The sequence below is a fragment of the Drosophila ficusphila genome, unplaced genomic scaffold, assembly GCF_018152265.1.
Source record: "Drosophila ficusphila isolate 14025-0441.05 unplaced genomic scaffold, ASM1815226v1 contig_607, whole genome shotgun sequence".
Lineage (NCBI taxonomy): Eukaryota > Metazoa > Arthropoda > Insecta > Diptera > Drosophilidae > Drosophila > Drosophila ficusphila.
The window spans coordinates 55,843-72,427 of NW_025064537.1; the positions used below are offsets into that span (position 1 = coordinate 55,843).

The following is a 16,585-nucleotide window of genomic DNA, read 5'->3' on the forward strand; positions in this document are numbered from 1 at the left end:
ACCGATATTGCAGTGCGTTAATATATTTGAAAAGTTTAAAAGAGAAACGGCTGGATTGTGCTGCGCAAGTGGAGAAGTCATTCTGGAAAAGTGTTAAATAACCATCTTTCTATACTTCCCCATATATTTGAAAAATGTTGCAACATTGACTTTTATGTTGTTAAATTGTGTTGGCCAGCGAAGCGGACACAGGCCCTCTAGTATAGAATAAAAAGCAATTAGACTTGATTGTAACAAGACCCAATGATAATAAAATAATATTTATATAGGGGAGACCGGGGGGTTTTGAGACGGGTTTTGTTTTTTGACAAAAAATATAATAGAAAAGCCATTTTTCTGCCCGTACAAATTTTTTAATCATAGTTCAGTGTAATTTCACTCAGACAAAAGTATAATTAGTTGAAATTTTAGTTCGACCTTCAAGTTTTGCAAGCCTGCTCAAAAGTTGTTTTTTATGGATTTTCGCAATGTTCGGGGGTTGTGAGACACAAATTTATAAGAATGAAAATGGCTTAATTTTATCAAAATTTTTTATTTAAATCTTTAATAATTATATATATACATATATATTATATATATTATATGATCTACCAACGGACCGTAGCGGCTTTTTCTCGATAGCAACCTCTTTTATAGCAGCCACAAAAACATTGTCATCAATCGCAGATTTGGCAGTCTGACTATACTTATGACGCACCATGATGACTAAAGAAAGAAAAAACGATCATCAAAAACACTGAATCCATCAAAAATATCAAAATTATCATCAAACGTTTTGGTTGTGTACAGAAACACTATATCAGGCTATAAAATACAATTTTATGTTCCTAGATGACGCGGTAATAGAATGTCTCATAACCCCCCGAGAACGTTGTCTCACGACCCCCCAATAGCTATATTTTAAATATGGCTTCTGCTTAATGGACGCATTAAATGTTTATGCAAAATTTGTTCCGGGTGTCAAAAGGCTACTCACCAAGGAATGTTTCGGATGTATGCACTCTCGCAAATAGCTTGTAAAACAAAGCGAAAAGACAGCAAAAACGAACGGTCTACAAAACTTTCGACCACAAAATTGGAGTTGCCATTTGGGAAGACATAAAGAATCGGCATGAGCGGAATATTTGTGATGTGGAAATGAAGATTGGAAACAAGCAAGAAGTTTCACAGTCAGCTGGTAGATGTCGCGCTTTTTAGTTCAGGGCTGTAAGCGCGTCTCACGACCCCCCGTGTCTCACGACCCCCCGGTCTCCCCTACCTATTCTCACAAAATTAAACGCTTTAACAACAACAAAAAATCTTGAGGCTAATCTATCTTTATTTTATTAGGAGTTCCTAATTTCGTTTTAAATATCGTTGAACACCAAAAAACCTCTTTAAATCTACTCAGATTACAAGGCGGCAAAATGTTTTCTTTCAGGCATGGCTGCTCCACTTTTAAGGGCATTAAACAGCATAATTTATTTATTTTCAATTAAAATCTGTTCAGAGTCTCCGCCTCCTGCCGCCAAATTTCTGCGCTTCTGGGGAAAAGCTTTTATTTTTGGTCAATTTTGCGCAACAATTATGTGAACCCACGAACTTTGGCCCCGGCTTTTCCGAACCCCCCCTCTTTGCCATCGAACTTGACTGCTCGACAACGTCAAATGATTTATTCAATTTGTGCTATGAAGCGTAAACTTTTTGTTTGCTCGTCGGCTGCGGAAGTTCGCTGTGTGAATCAATCGCGGGAGTCGCGGATCCTCTTTCCCCCAGCGATTTTCCCCGCGATTTAAATAGTTTTTCCACATGACAATGGACGGGATATTTCCCGGAGCCCAGGAGGTCGAACGGGATTTGAATATTTAACCTGATGCTGTGCATTGCTGCGGTTAATAAAGATAGCGAACATCGCCAGATATATTTAGTTGTTCGCTGTCATATATTTTCCTCTTCGCTGGCCAATTACTAAGCCAATCGTTTTGGTTTATAATGCCCAGAAAGAAAATACTAAACATTATTGCTCTTGCAGCTTCATTTGTTTATGACTGGTTTTCGGTTTTCTGCTCCTTCGGAACCTTTTATTTAACGACAGTTGGGCGAAAAAGTTTTCTTTTTACAGCGATATTAAGTTAATTACTTGGCAACTCGGACGGGTGTTTATGGAATGCCAGGCTGCAGACCCATAATTAATGAGCATTTAGTGGGCCACACCTCGAGGCGCTCTTCAATGATGTTGTCAAGAAGCGTGAGCTGTTAAAAAGTATATTTCATATTTGATTTTTACGATGCATTTCGCACGCCCCTCAATTGAAGGGCGAACGTGCCCGCCACTCGATGATTTCACCGCACTTCGATAGCCTTCGGTGGAGGAAAAGAGCGCGGAGACTTGGACGCTGCCAAGAAGTGAAACCGTAATTGCTGAGGAGTCCCGGAATCACTTGAGTTATGGCCAAGAGCTTATGGCTTTAGGGGATCGAACGGGCTAATTTGATGACGAGATAAGGCGGCGAGATTAAGCTGATACAGAAATTAAGGTATTCGCATTAACGAAGGGAGATAGATTACCTGATAAGTTCCAGATCCTTTTTTTGGGAACAAATTTAACTAGGTTATAAATTAATGATTTGATTACTAATTAAAGCATATGCCAGCGTGTTGCATCAAAAGGAGCTATATTATTTCTTACTTAATGGCTAGTTTTATTTTTTAGAGATTATACAATATGAATGAAAGGGGGAGTTGCAGGCAGCTTCAAACAAATTCAACTAGATTTTTTATTCATATTAAAAACAATAAATAAATTAAGTACAAGCCATTATGTTGCACAGTAAAATGCTGATCCTTTTTTTTGATTTAGTAATTAAAAGCCTTTTTAATGTTGATCGACATATTATTATTCCAAATGAAATGTGTCATTTTGAACAACATTTCTTGTTCAACATTAAACAGGAGATCGAAGACAGCTATCTAGCTTAATCTTGCTGCTGAATGTTGAATACGGAGTCTCAGTTTCCATTTTTCCCGAGTATATATATATCTCAGAAAAAAACACCAACTTTGCCCGGCAGACATGCGCCCGTCTGTCAAAGTATCGCAAAATGTGTTGCTCGTATAAATTTCATTTATGCCAGTTAAATTAATTACTGTCAACACATGCGAGGCGGCGGCTACACCAACAACACCACCACCACCACCAGCACCACTGGCAGCTCCACTATAGCCACTATGGCCACCGCCAAGAGGAGCAGCCAGAGCAAAAACAATTGCCAATCAGCCAGAGAAACTAAAGCAGGCCAAGCGTCCGAGCAAAAGTCCAAAAACAACGCAGGAAACTTGGACGCTGAGTGCTGCGAGATTCGAGCCGAGCGTGTTGCGAACATAAACACAAAGTCATAAAGTTTTTACACAAAAACATTTAATTTTATTGCATTTTTGGGCAGCAGCCAGACCAGAGACCCGAGACCTCAGACCCCCGATCCCCAAACCCAGACCCCCAATCCGAATGCGAAACCAGACGACGTCGTGAACAATGCACCACACTACCACCACCACCACCACCAACACCACCATCAAACCACCACTAGCACCACCCAAAAATTCGGAGGCCGCAAGGCGGGTGCTCCGATGGACGAGCATGGTCTGCTGGCCAGGCCAACTTAATTTGCCGCAAATCGAGCAAAACTGCAGCAAACAGAAGCGGAGCGAACATCGCACACAATTTTCGGCAGGACAGGCATATTATTTTAAAAACTCACAAAAAAAAAATATGTGCGGGTGAAGAAGAATAACAGAAGGAACATGTTAAGAAAAAACATTTTATTATGCTGCTGCAACTAACAGAAAAGACGAAAGATGTGTTTAATTTTAGCTTGGTAAACGTGTCAAATGGATATAAATTTAAAAAGTAATTTAAAAATGTAAGCAAATAGAATATTTAGGAGAAATGAAAGTTCTATTAAACTTATAACGAAATTCAAAAACAAAATACTATTTAAATTTTTAAGTAATTAAAGCTGTATCTTAAAAACTCAAAACATTTTTTTAAAAGGACAAATATCATAGTTTTTAATGAATTTACAAAATATGTAATTACATATTTTTGATTATGTTTTAAAAGGATCTTTTTTGTTCCTTTTATCGTGTTAAAACCGAAAGTAGTATTTAGTCACCGTAAAATGATTTAATCTGAATTTGTTCATAGCTCTTAAAACGTTTTAAAATACACTATTGTTTTTACAAGCATAGCAAAGTTATTATTCCCCTAATGGCATTCAGTATTGCATTATTCATGTCGGAAGGGGGGCGACAGCCATAAGAGTTTGCATTTGCAGTTGGTTAGATGGATGTTCTGCTATTCCGTCCGGATTGTTCCCACACGACTCGTGTGGCATGTGCGGCTGACGTCAGCAGCTTTTGTGGAAGTCTCGCCCAGAACGCAACACAATGTCGACATGCATCTGCAGTTGTTTAGACAACTTCTTGTCTTCTTGGGACCCGCAGCTGAAACGAGAAACCGAAAAATCAGCGTTGCGAGCAGAGGCGGCCCACTGCGAAAATGGGCCAAGCAAAGTTCTTTTCTTCTCCGTCTGGAGGTTTCTGTATTTTCCGCTCTTTCTCCCCAACCTCCCCCCATTTCCTTCTTTGCCCAAAAAAAACCATCTGATTTTTGGCATGTGCCTAAAGTGCAGCATTAAAATAAGAATTATGCGGCAGACGGCAAACTGCAAACGGCAGACCGCAAAATGCAAAATGCAGCACGAAAAGAGAGAAATAAAAACGTCCAGCGTGCGTATACGTAATGTGCATTAACATCAACAAGTGTGGAGGAAAACTCGCGTAGATTTGCGGCTATTTTCCGGGCAAAGGGGCCGGCGACCCGAGGGTGTTGCAAATTGTGTGCCCACTGCAAACGGGAAGAGTGCCAACAGCGAATTTTTGGTCGATGCCATTTCGAAATGATTTTCAATGCAGGGCCGCAAAATGTTTGAAATCATGATGTTGATGATGCTGGTGAAGATGATCATTATATCGGTGATTATGGACCCAAGTGCTGGCGATTGTGGCTAACTATGTTTGGTTAAAACTCACGTATGTATCAACACGTATGTATACCATTTCGCATTAGATATGGGTAATTAAAGAACTTTTTGAAAGGGCTTTAAAACGCGAAATTGAATACATTGAAAGACGGTTTTTTGCTTTATAAAAATACATATTTTTCAAAGGTATCTAGTTTTATCAAGAACCAAATATGTTATTAGTGATAATAAATTTTTAAGTTTTTGGGCTTTAAGGCCATAACAGTTGGTTTTAAGCTTACGAGAATTTTATAAACAGGCAGTTAATTATTTTTTTTTTATTGTTTTGCTTTGATCCGAACATTTTACAATTTTATATAACTAAAAAAAACGATTATAAAAATATAATATTACTTGTCAAAAAAACCTGCACAGCCTTTTTAATACAATTATTAAATTTTATTATCTGAAAAACCTTTTTTCTTTTTGTTTGGTTTTTCATGTATCAGAATCCTCCAGAATCCCCACCATATGTTGCTTATTTCTTCCTTTAAAGAGCAACCCCCTTCGAGGGCAACTGTCAGTGTCAGTGTCGGATGAACTACAATGAAGACATTTACATATGGCGCGGGGTGTCGGCTCAGATATAAGACCGGGAGCCCAACCCTAAAAACCCGACCCCAGGATTTTCCCCACCATCAATGCGGCAATTCAAGGGCAACCTAAACATACCAATTTTCGTTGGTGGGGAGTAGAGAGATTTTGGCCGGCGATAAAAGCATCCGGGAAACGGGCGGCGACCTCTGACCGCCGCCCCCGTCATCCTGGCCACGCCCCCTGCCCCATGGCCTAAGGCTCAAGGCTGAAGGCTTCTCTGTGCCCCCGTGGCATATGTCTGCGATGCTCATTAAGGGCGCACAGCGTGGCGTGGCTAATGTGACAACAACGTGGGGCGACTCCTGGCGGAAAAAGGGGGGTTCGGGGGGTAGACAGCCCCGCGGGGATTTTCATTTGACTTTGCAGTCAGTAGCCACCATTTTTCTATTCCCATACCAAGTATCTGTCAGCAATGAGGGTATATATGTTATTTAATAAGGCAAATACAATTGGATCATGCGGAAAACATTTTATAACCATTTCTGGTCGATTCTTAGAAATTTATTTATTTATGATATAAAATATATTTTTTTTATTTTTTTCTTGCAATTCACTTTAGTTTTGTTGATAAATTAATGTATTCTTATAGGAATTGTAAACCAAATAATATGGTTTAATGGTGTGAATTGTTAAAGCTTCTCGTGATAAGACTTTTCGGTTGGTTTACAATTTTAATTACTATAATTTATAAAAATATTTTTCTCTATCCAGAAAATTCCTATATATTCTGTAAGCAATAAAATTGTAAAATATTACATACTAACGTAAAACTTTCAATAGTTAAATAAAGAGCTCTCTATAATTTATAAAACAAATCAATCAATTGGATAAACTTTGTCCAAAATAAAACCTGTTTAGGTTTTCATTCAAAGGTATCTAAAAGTCGGAAAGCACCAGAAAATCCTTCTTTTCATTTTTCCCTGCTGTTTTGTTTTTTATTTCCTTGGGCTGATGACGATGGGGCCAAGTTATTTGTTTTAGAAAGGAGTTGGTGGGAAAAATCGGAGAGAGAGAGTCAGCAGGCCGGTTTCGGCCTTTCAACTTTTATTCTTTTTTCCGTCTCTTTTATTGTTCTGTTTTCACTGCGGCAGTCAGTGTTGTTGTTGCTGTTGCTTTTGCTGCTGTTTTGGGTAATTCAATTTACTGCCACAATTTTCATTTGTGCAAATTTCAAATGACTCAAGGATATACAGAGTATGTATGTATATATGTATAAAATATATTTCGGGGTCCAGTTCTTGGGTCTCCGCCTGGGAAGCATTTCATGCACAATTTGTTTGGTCTTTTATTTCTGTTTTGTCGCATTGTGAAAAAATTTGCCTTGGCACAGGCTGCTTCGGCTTCCCTCTGGAATCTCAAATTGTTTTTGACTTTTCCGTCAAGCCAATTTTGTTTCGGGCTTAAAAGGTATTTCAATATTCAATGCTTATCAATTTTCTTTGTACCTCTTTTCCATTCCCCCCATGCACGATTTAATAAATACATTTCTGGAGATCAAATGAAAAAGCTATTAATATTCAATAGCAAATTGTTCTTCATTTCCTCTTCTCGGATTTGCTAAAGAAACCTAACGTTAGCTTAATCTAAAGTTCTAAAGCTAATCTATGAATGTTAAATAAAATCTAAGAGAAGTTAAAGCTTCAAAAAGATTTAAAGAGAATCTCATCGGTGTTACTCTCTTTTGTGAACTCTTCTCTTTCGGTTTTTGTTAACAGAAAAGTGAAGCTGCTCGTCTTTGAATCTCTTAAAATCGCAGATAATGTTAAGCTCCTAAATCGTCTGAAAACCTTATCAGCCTCATAGAATGAACTATAAAAACACTAAATTATGTCTGCTTTATTTTTAGAGTTAATATAATTATAATTTTTTTAGTTTCCGTCATCTACATTTTTTTGGTTGTGGAAAGTTAACAAAACTGAGTGATAAGAGCTTTAAAATATGATTATATATAAGGTTTTAGGAGGGGAAGCTAGTGATAATTATGACTATATTTAGCACTGCTATTTTTAAATCAGATTTGTTGAGCTTTTATCAACAATTTTTGTTGACAACAACGTAGACATGTAAATTTAATTTTCTTTACTAAATAGTTCAAAATGAATGCAAAAATGAAAATAGTTTTTTCTTACGCCATTTAATTAGCTTCTCGAGGCAAATAATACTAAAATGCAAACTGCCAAACGCGTTTCATACACCCAGTAATCGCATAGATATTTAATAGTTTACCATAACGATAACATCCTTTTATTCCTGTTAAAAAATGCTCTTAAGCTTAAAAGCGTCCTCATACTCTTTTACTGCCACGAAAGTCTGTTAAAACCGAGACCATCGAACTGTTAGGGTTATTGGCCGCTGTTAGAGGCTCTAACTTAGCTCCTTATCCTGAATGTCCTGACAGCTCAGCAGTTCAGGCAAATGGTGCAGAAAATTTTAATACTCCCCTGAGAAGCATTCTATTCAGGGCTCTGGCTGTCTGGACTTTTCTTTAGCGAATTGTGCCCAAGCGAAAATGGTTTTCTATGAGCTTTTGAAGCCAACGAACAATCCCTGAATGACATTGTTGCATCAATCATGGTTGGAAAAATACACGCCAGCATTGACCCTTCTTCGGGTTTGGCCTCCAAATAAGCCCTTGATTAATGGAAATACCAATGACAAGGGTTGTTGCTCTAGAAAGTTTCCAAATTAACTAAAACAAATGGTCCAGAGATTGCATTTCATGGCCAAAGCCAGAGCGTTGAAACCATTAAAAGTGCTTGCAATTCAACTCCTTAATTTCTTTTGTCTGTTTGTAAAGGAATGACCAACGCAGCGTTTTTGGCAGCCATTCAAAATGGCCAACAATTATTTGATATTTGATTTCGCCTCTCCACTTCCCGCATTTTATTCTCTGGCACTTCTGTCTACGCTGCGTATACGTAATGGATGTAACAACATTTTAGTCGAAACCCCAAACACGCCTTGACAATTTCCTTTTGCAATTCAACTGAATTCGTAACAATTTTTCAATGCCACTGGCCTTGTGTGTGTGTATCAGTGTGTGTGTGAGAAAGTACTCGTACGGATCGAAAGTATTATTTGTTGCTCGGACCATAGCGCAAAGTGATTTACTATTTCTATTCGCCTGTGTCTGAGTTTGTGTTGCTATTCTGTCGATAAAAGCAATCAAAGCTTGATTTATTGTGCTCACCAGTTCTTCACAGCCACGGGGCAAAATTTCGGGTGAATTTGTTGACAAACTGGAGAGGATGCCTCGAAAGAATCCATGAATGAGTAACAAAATGCATTGCAAGCGAAGATGTGAGACTTTTGTAGGAATTGCATGGCTCATGTGTAATTTATAAAAGTGCTTTGGCCAAAAGAAAAGTGCATAAGCAAAGTAAATAAAATTGTTTATGGTAACCAAATTTTCTTTAAGTTGTTTGACTCTATATTCATCGTATATTTAAATGTTATAAATGTGAAAAACTAAAAACATTGAATCACTTATAATATTAATAAAGTAAGTAAGCCAAATTATAAAATGTATTTTTGGTTGTATAAAGATGTGATCAAGCATTTGATTATTTTAAATTTTACAACATGCATATTGCAAAATTTCCCTTTTGTCTATTGGCAGTCCCCCAAAACATGCAAATATTTGATTTCCTCTTGAAAATACCAGCCATCCTGCTCTTTTTTTCAATTTTTTTCCCGTTTACATTGCTGGGATTTTCCAACCGCCGCCTGAGTTATTTTCTCGTTTACAGTTAAGCGGTCACAAACACACACACACACACACTCACATTGACATGCAACAATTGCCCCCGCCAAATGCCGACGGTCAACAAAAACAAAAAAACAAAAATCACAACGGGAACACTCACAAAGCCTTATTGATTTTTGACTTGAATGGGGTTTATAAAATAGCTTTATACCCTTTAAACGGTTATTTTAAATTGGTTAGGTTTTAAAACAAAAAAAAGGTTATGGCCTTAAAAAAAAAATAGTAAAAACAAGTTAAGTTTCAGCTTAGAAAAAATTACAATCTATTTTCCTCTAGTTTTTCATTTCCAACTATTTTACTTTGGAAGACCTTTTTACCTCTTCCTGTCTTTCTTTTTAAAAACCGAAGGACATTTCAATTTCGTTTCGCCACAGTCAGCTGTCCTTTATTATTATTTTTTGAACCCACACAATGTCAGAGACAGGATCAAAAAAGCAAAGTCGGGGACTGCACTGAAACCTTTGTCCAGGACATTTAGAAAAATACATATTTATGTGCTTGTGAGTCTCCGTGTTTGCTGCTTTAAATGGCCTGGAAAATCAGTTTGAGTGGCAGGCACAACTTAGTTAGAGTTGCCGGGTCCCAGCCAAAAAAGTCCAACTTAACTTTTGCATGGCACTCGAAAAGGAGACGACTTGAAAGGCATATTAACAATCGACACGTTGCTCGGCGAGCAAAGAGGGAGAACTGGGAAGGGGGTTAAGAAGTGTTAAGGCAAAGTTGAAATGCACAATTTACTGGAGACAGCCTGAAATGGAATTGGGCAGAAACAGAGGCAGGATTAAGGACGAACCAAAGAGCTGGCAGGAGGCAACAACAAAGGCGCCTAACAAGCAACGGGCAACAAACATGATAAAGTAAAACAAAATGAGCAACACTTGACGGCAACGGGGAAAAAAATAAGAGAGTTAAAAAAAAGTTGCCCCAAGTTTCATTTACTTGCTTTCGTTAATCGACACCGATATACTCTTGGGGAAAGAAAATGTTATTTTATATAATGAAAGTCCAAACAAAAGTCATTAACTTTAGCAGTTGCCTACCATATTTACAAAGATTTGTATATGTAATATGAATTCAATTAAATTATGCTGGATATATTCTGAAATAATGGAAGTTTGGATATTTAATGTTTAATTTATAAAAATACTACTTACCAACTTAGTTTCTATATGAGTAATTATTCTTTTTTAAGAACTTCCTAATTAATTCTTAGATCGAGGAATTCCTACTAGGTTGTTTTCTAATAAATATTACAAGTCGTTCATCCTAAATGTATCATCACCATAAAAAAACACTTCATAATTTCTAAGTGCGAATTAAGCCACCCAAAATGTAACGATATAATTTTTATATGGATTATTTTCCTATCGCTTGGATCTAACAGACTCTTTTTTCGACAGGGTATAACCAAATTCCGTGGCAAAAAGGTGTTACTATCTTTCTTTGGAGAGCGATGCAGGCGCCATTCTTCAGCGCCAAAGTCTGTGTCAATGTGTTTGTGAAAGTGTGAGTTTTTCGCGTGTCTGTGTAAGGGCGAGTGTTTCAGTCTGTTTGTGTTAATGACAAGTGTTTTCATGTTGTGTATGTTCCTCCTCTCTTTTTTTTTTCGTATGCGTTCCGTAATGACAAGGAGGATGTCGATGAGTATAATGACAACATCAATGCTGATGGTGATGGGGTGTGGGAAATGAGGAGGGGAAGGGAAAAGGGGAGGAGGATGCTGATCTAGATGGGGAAGATGACGGAGTGGGGATGCGGATGGGCATGCCACAGGAGCCAGTAGCAGCTTAAAGTGCTTGTTAGGATTTTTTCGCATTTGTGTACCTCATACGGAAAAAGGGTATATTGTATCCCTAAAAATGCAGGTACAAATAAATAAATCTATACCAGATTTAATACAATATATGAAATAAATAAATGATTGAAATTCTGGTTCATTTGTAAGAAACTTATTTAAATAATTGCATACTATGTCAGGTAAATCAACAAATACTTTTTTTATATCCCAAAAATGTAATTTATCCCTGGATTAATAAAATCTTAAAATTATTGGTGGATTTTAATTCCATTATTTTTTCTATTAAATTAATTTTTTTCCATTCGTGATAGTTTTAAGGAGCTAAACAACAGGATTTATCAAAAGCTTAAAACTACCCTTAAAGTTATCAAATCGATCTTAAAAAGACGAAGTACCTCCTAGTCGGGTGTGATATTTATTTTTTCCATTTCGTTGTCGCATTGATGACAGCGATGATGATGATAATGCCGATGATGATGATGTCGATGAGGCTGTCAATGCGGAATTGAGCTGCGACATAAACACGTTGTCAAATCGAACGCGTGAGTGCTCACGTGCTCGTGGAGCAGAACGCTTGAGGGGATGGGATGTGATGAGATGGTATGGGATGGGATGTGGAAGCCCGGATAAATGGGCAGGCAGGCAGGCAGTTCACCCCGGTTAGCACGTGCTGCTGGGTTCTTTGTCAATAGATTGGCATACAATCCACTTCCTGGTTGCGCTAACCTGCCTGATGAAAATCTGCCATTAATGTGATTTATGACAGATTTCTGCTCTTTCCGCTGTAATTTATATTTATTACCCACCGTATTTTGCCTACTCACATTGTCTAGAGTGAAGTCCTTAGTGGAATCCGCAGCTGTCACAGAGGCAAGACGAGTTGATCCCTTGGGCTATTTTTGTTGAGGCCTTTTCTTCTCGAATGCCACTTTAGGACCATCACATTTTGACAACAGTAATTTATAAAAATCTTTGATTAACTAAAAAATAAATGAAGATAAATTGTAGTGGCTTATATATCTTAAATTTTTTTTTAAACTATTTATTATAAAAATAACCTGCAAAAAGTATTACATTTTAAGGAATTACATATGTACTGGATTGAATCAAGTACAATTTTTTTTTAAGTTAGTAAAATGTTTATAAAATATTTTGTACAGACTTGCTATTGCTTTATCATTTTTTCTTATAAGCAAATCCATATAAACGTTTAAGTTATGTGAATATGAGATAATTCCCTGTTCACCTTTAACCTTTAATTCATTGGGACCCTAAAAATTGTCATACTCGCTGAGCTTTATCATGAGTAGCCTGAGCTTGCGGGATTCCAGTCCGATGGTCAGAGGCTCCTCGGGCACCTGTTCTGTGGCCGAAAAAATGTTGGCCGGCGTAAAGAGCCCGTAGGCCTCGCAGAATCGCAGGAAGTTGAGCACCTCCTGCACGGTGGCATATGGCAGGATGATGTTCTGCTTGGCCATCCCGGTGAGGAGCCCCAGGATGCAGCGCTTCACGTGCAGCCAGGTGTCGGCATACAGCCGGTTACCCGATCCCCCCTCCAAAGCATGAGCAATGCGGGATAGACCGAACTCGTAGTTGGACTTGGCGCAGTAGAGGGTGCCCACCACCAGGTTCACGATGCACAAATGGTGGTACTGCTTGCCCAGATTGCCCTTCAGCTCCTCGGCCTTCTCCACCTTGCGCATCAGCTCCTCGGCCTCCTCGTTCTGGAATGTCATGATGTAGGAGACGCACAGGTTGGCCAGCACCGCCGCCGACACGGACATGATCTGTTCGACACAAGGGATTGCTGATTAAAACGGGGAACTATCAGAATTGGTTTGGTCGATTGTACCGACCATTTGATGCCTAGTATTCAAAGTACAGAAAGATTGGATTTTATGGTTAGGCTAGATTCATTGAACTGGATTCAAAAAATAAGTATTATATTTATACGATCCGTAATTACCATAACCGTAAACGTTGCACAAATTCCAAAATGTAACAAATTCATATATTAGATCTAGAAAACTTAGCTTAAAATTTATATCGACAAAAACTGTTATTAAAATTAATTGATGCCTCATTAAAATTATTTTGCTTCTTTTTAAAAATTCTTGAAGTTGAGTATCTATGAATGGATAAGTAAAATCCCTGGGAACAATATTTCCTTCGTACGGACAGAACTACTTCCCAAGGCTTTGTTGTAACCACTTGTCTGTCTCTCATACGTATATTACACCCCTTCTGTCTTCGAATACCGGACATTCAAATTGGAAATAGCTGTGGCGATGGGAATGGCCAGAACGGTTTAATCTCACATCATCCGAGTGCTGGCGCACAATGGGCTCGTAAAAGGCGGCTGCCTCGTTGTACTTGTCGCCCTGCATGAAGAGCACATGTCCTGCGTTCAATCGCCAAATGGAGTTCTCCGAACAGAACTCTGCACTCGAGTGGAATTCCCTTTCGGCGCCCACGAAGTCGTCATCTCGCCAGGATATCCATGCTCGAGCCATCACCACTGGCAGATAGCTAGAGTGTTTCGAAGAAATTATAATGGTGTTTTAATTGAATAATAATGAATGTTTTCACTTTGTCTTGCCACAACTCAGGAAGTTTTCATTGAATTAAACTTGTTATTGTTAATAGATTACTAAAATGCTTTAATAAACATAATACAATAATCTGCAAGAAGTTAAATTGCAACTTTACTAAGTTTTAAACTGGTTTAAGAATTATTCTTTTAAGAGTCTAGTCGGCAAGTAAATAAGCATGAACTTCATATTATTATGATTAGTGAAAGAAATTTTAGAAGTGGTTAAGGTTTAATATAGGCTCTAAGTAAAAAATATAAGATAAAAACGTTATAACACTTAAAATTGGTAAAAGTGTTACGGATAAAAATAGGGACACCTTTTTAGATAATAAAAGAAGTAAAGTAAAAGCTCAAATAATTAATAGTTCCAAAATTAAAGAAGTAAACAGTAATCTCCCAAAATGGTAAACAATACTAATAATAATAAAACGAATAATAATGTGCAATGTTTCAATAATATAAATTTCTCAAACAAGGTTATCCCTTTCTCTTTCCCCGTGATAATTAAGAAAAGTAAAACTCACAGCTCCAGTGCCTGTTCGTAATCCTTGAGGGCATCCCTGAGTGCCTGCTGTTCGTTGGTGGCCCTCACCTCCTGGACTTTCGCAGCCAAGCTTCGCAGTTTACCAGCCAAACTGGAGGCCAAAGTACCCAGTTTCTTCTCAGCCAATTCGGCACTAGTTTGTGCGGTTATCAAGGCATCCAAAAGCTCATAGAGATACTGCGAAAGATACTTGTAGGTGAGATCCGTGTGCTCTGCCAGAATATCCGCAGCAGTTTCGTATAGTTCGTGTTTGCAGCAGATCAGCAGAATGTTGGCAAAGGTTTCCTTGGGACAAGAAGGAGCTCCGAGCTCCAGAAGGAAAGCAAGTTTCCTGAGTCCTGCCACTGGTCCTTGGACATCGGTTAAAGCCATATTATGCAGGGTAACCGGATCCAGCTCGCTTTCAGCCCGAGGCGGAAGGTCCAAAAGGGCATCCCTGGCTGCCTCCTCGTTGCCATCTTGATACTCCAGAGCTGCCTTCAAGTTGAGAGCTTGAGTGATGCCCGAAATCGCCATGGTGATGGAGTTTCCCACGCTCCTTGCTCCGCCGTCGGGAATATCCACCTGGGCACCGATTCCCAGCTCCGGATGATTCCTCATCCCCCTCTCCACAATCTCTGAGGTGTAGTCCAAGGCCTGAGCTCGCTGCTTCCGTTGGAAGTGGGCCAAGGCCACGTTGTAGGCCACCAGTGGATTGAAGCCACCCACTTGGAGGGCCGCCTGGAATCGCTGCACCGCCGCCTCGTGCTGATCCGCCTGGAATAGCAGACATCCCTCGTCGTTTAGGGTATCTGCAGTGCCTCCTGCCCGCTGATTCAGCAAGCTCTGTGCCCCCGCGAAATCCTCGCTGGAGTACAGGATCGCACTCTGCAGCTGGAGGCAATGTTCCCGCAGCTCATCCTCCTGATCCCCTATTTGCTTGAGGACTCGCAGAGCCTCGGGAAAGATTCCAGCCTGGTAAAGCGACTGTGCGTAGTAAAACCTGAAAGGGATTTTCAGGATAAGATATTTATAAAACATTTCATACTGAACGCACATACTATTTCTTAGATTATTTGAACGGATAATATGGCAACTAAACAACAAAAATGTGAGGAGCTGACTAAATTTACTGATCTTTTTTATAAAATTAAATATATATATTTTTTTTTTTATTAGATCACTATTATTTCTACAATATCTTTGGCTGGTGAATATAAAGGGAAATAGTTATAAAACTTTAAATATTATATATATTTACATACATATATCATTAAGAATTTCATTTTTTATAGAGAACTCGTTTGTTGGACTAATTTTTATAACGCTAAATTAAGTTACTAATTTTATTAAAAATCTAATACATCACAAAATCGCGGAATAGGAAAAAGTCTTTTGTTAAAGATTTTAACAAATAGTTAGGCTCCTTTATTCAAGAAGTGTATTCAAATACATTGGGTTGTCCGTATTTTAAACGGAAAAATTCATCTTTGGCAACACAACACTTTTTGTTATATTATTTATTACACAAAAACACAACCCTTCATTCCACAGAAGATCTAAATACAACCGATAACTTGGGTCACCTCAAAAAGACTATACATACTATATGTTTACTTCAGGAAATTTGTATGCTTTGGACAGATATTTCGCTGTTTCTCACAAAATACTTATTAGGAAGAACTTCATATTATTTGAAACCCACCTGTACTTGGCTTCCTTCGGAGCCAGCTGGCAGAGCTGCTCGTAGCAGGTGGCCGCCTCCTCGTACTTCTGGGCGTGGTAGTAGCAGTGTCCCAGGGTGGATAAACCCGCCCTCGTGTTGGCCGCCTCACCAAAGTTGGTTATACACTCGATCACATCCTCGTAGCGCTTGTCTTTGATCTGGAGCACTCCACCCTTAGCTTGTATACTTTATTTATAATTAAGTTTCTGATTACCAGATTGTATATTGTCCTGGTGACATGTCCTTCCCGCAGAATAATTCCCTGATGCAACATTTTGCCTGAACGCTTCGTTAGTTAATGAAAAAATACACTCGGAAGCCCTTTGTTATGGTTGCTTGCCGGGATTTCCATGGTGACCTTTATTTGTTTTTCGTCAAGCGCCATGGCAACGATTTTCAGGTGACTGGCAACAGTTGGTTGTGCAACATTCAAACAGGGGATGGTTTAGGGTTAAAAGGCCAAAAAACGTACAATTTTTGACAGTTTATTGTATTTACTTAGGCAAAATTGTATATAAAACT

The 16,585-nt window shown here is 38.5% G+C and overlaps 1 protein-coding gene across 2 annotated transcripts; it reads right to left on the reverse strand.

Moving 5' to 3' along the window:
• Positions 1-12,116: 12,116 nt before the first annotated feature.
• LOC108100906 (tetratricopeptide repeat protein 30 homolog) lies at positions 12,117-16,342 on the reverse strand. Of its 2 annotated transcripts, XM_017205021.2 has the most exons (6): positions 16,278-16,342; positions 16,043-16,221; positions 14,339-15,340; positions 13,540-13,750; positions 12,468-13,008; positions 12,117-12,201 (listed from the first exon to the last, which is right to left on the reverse strand). In XM_017205021.2, the coding sequence occupies exons 1-5, from the start codon at positions 16,335-16,337 to the stop codon at positions 12,493-12,495; spliced, it is 1,968 nt and encodes a 655-aa protein (XP_017060510.1). In that variant the 5' UTR covers positions 16,338-16,342; the 3' UTR covers positions 12,117-12,201; positions 12,468-12,492. The 2 variants fall into 2 exon arrangements, with proteins under 2 accessions (XP_017060510.1, XP_017060509.1); XM_017205020.2 differs by lacking the exon at positions 12,117-12,201 and having other exon boundaries at positions 12,346-13,008.
• Between the last annotated feature and the right edge of the window lie 243 nt (positions 16,343-16,585).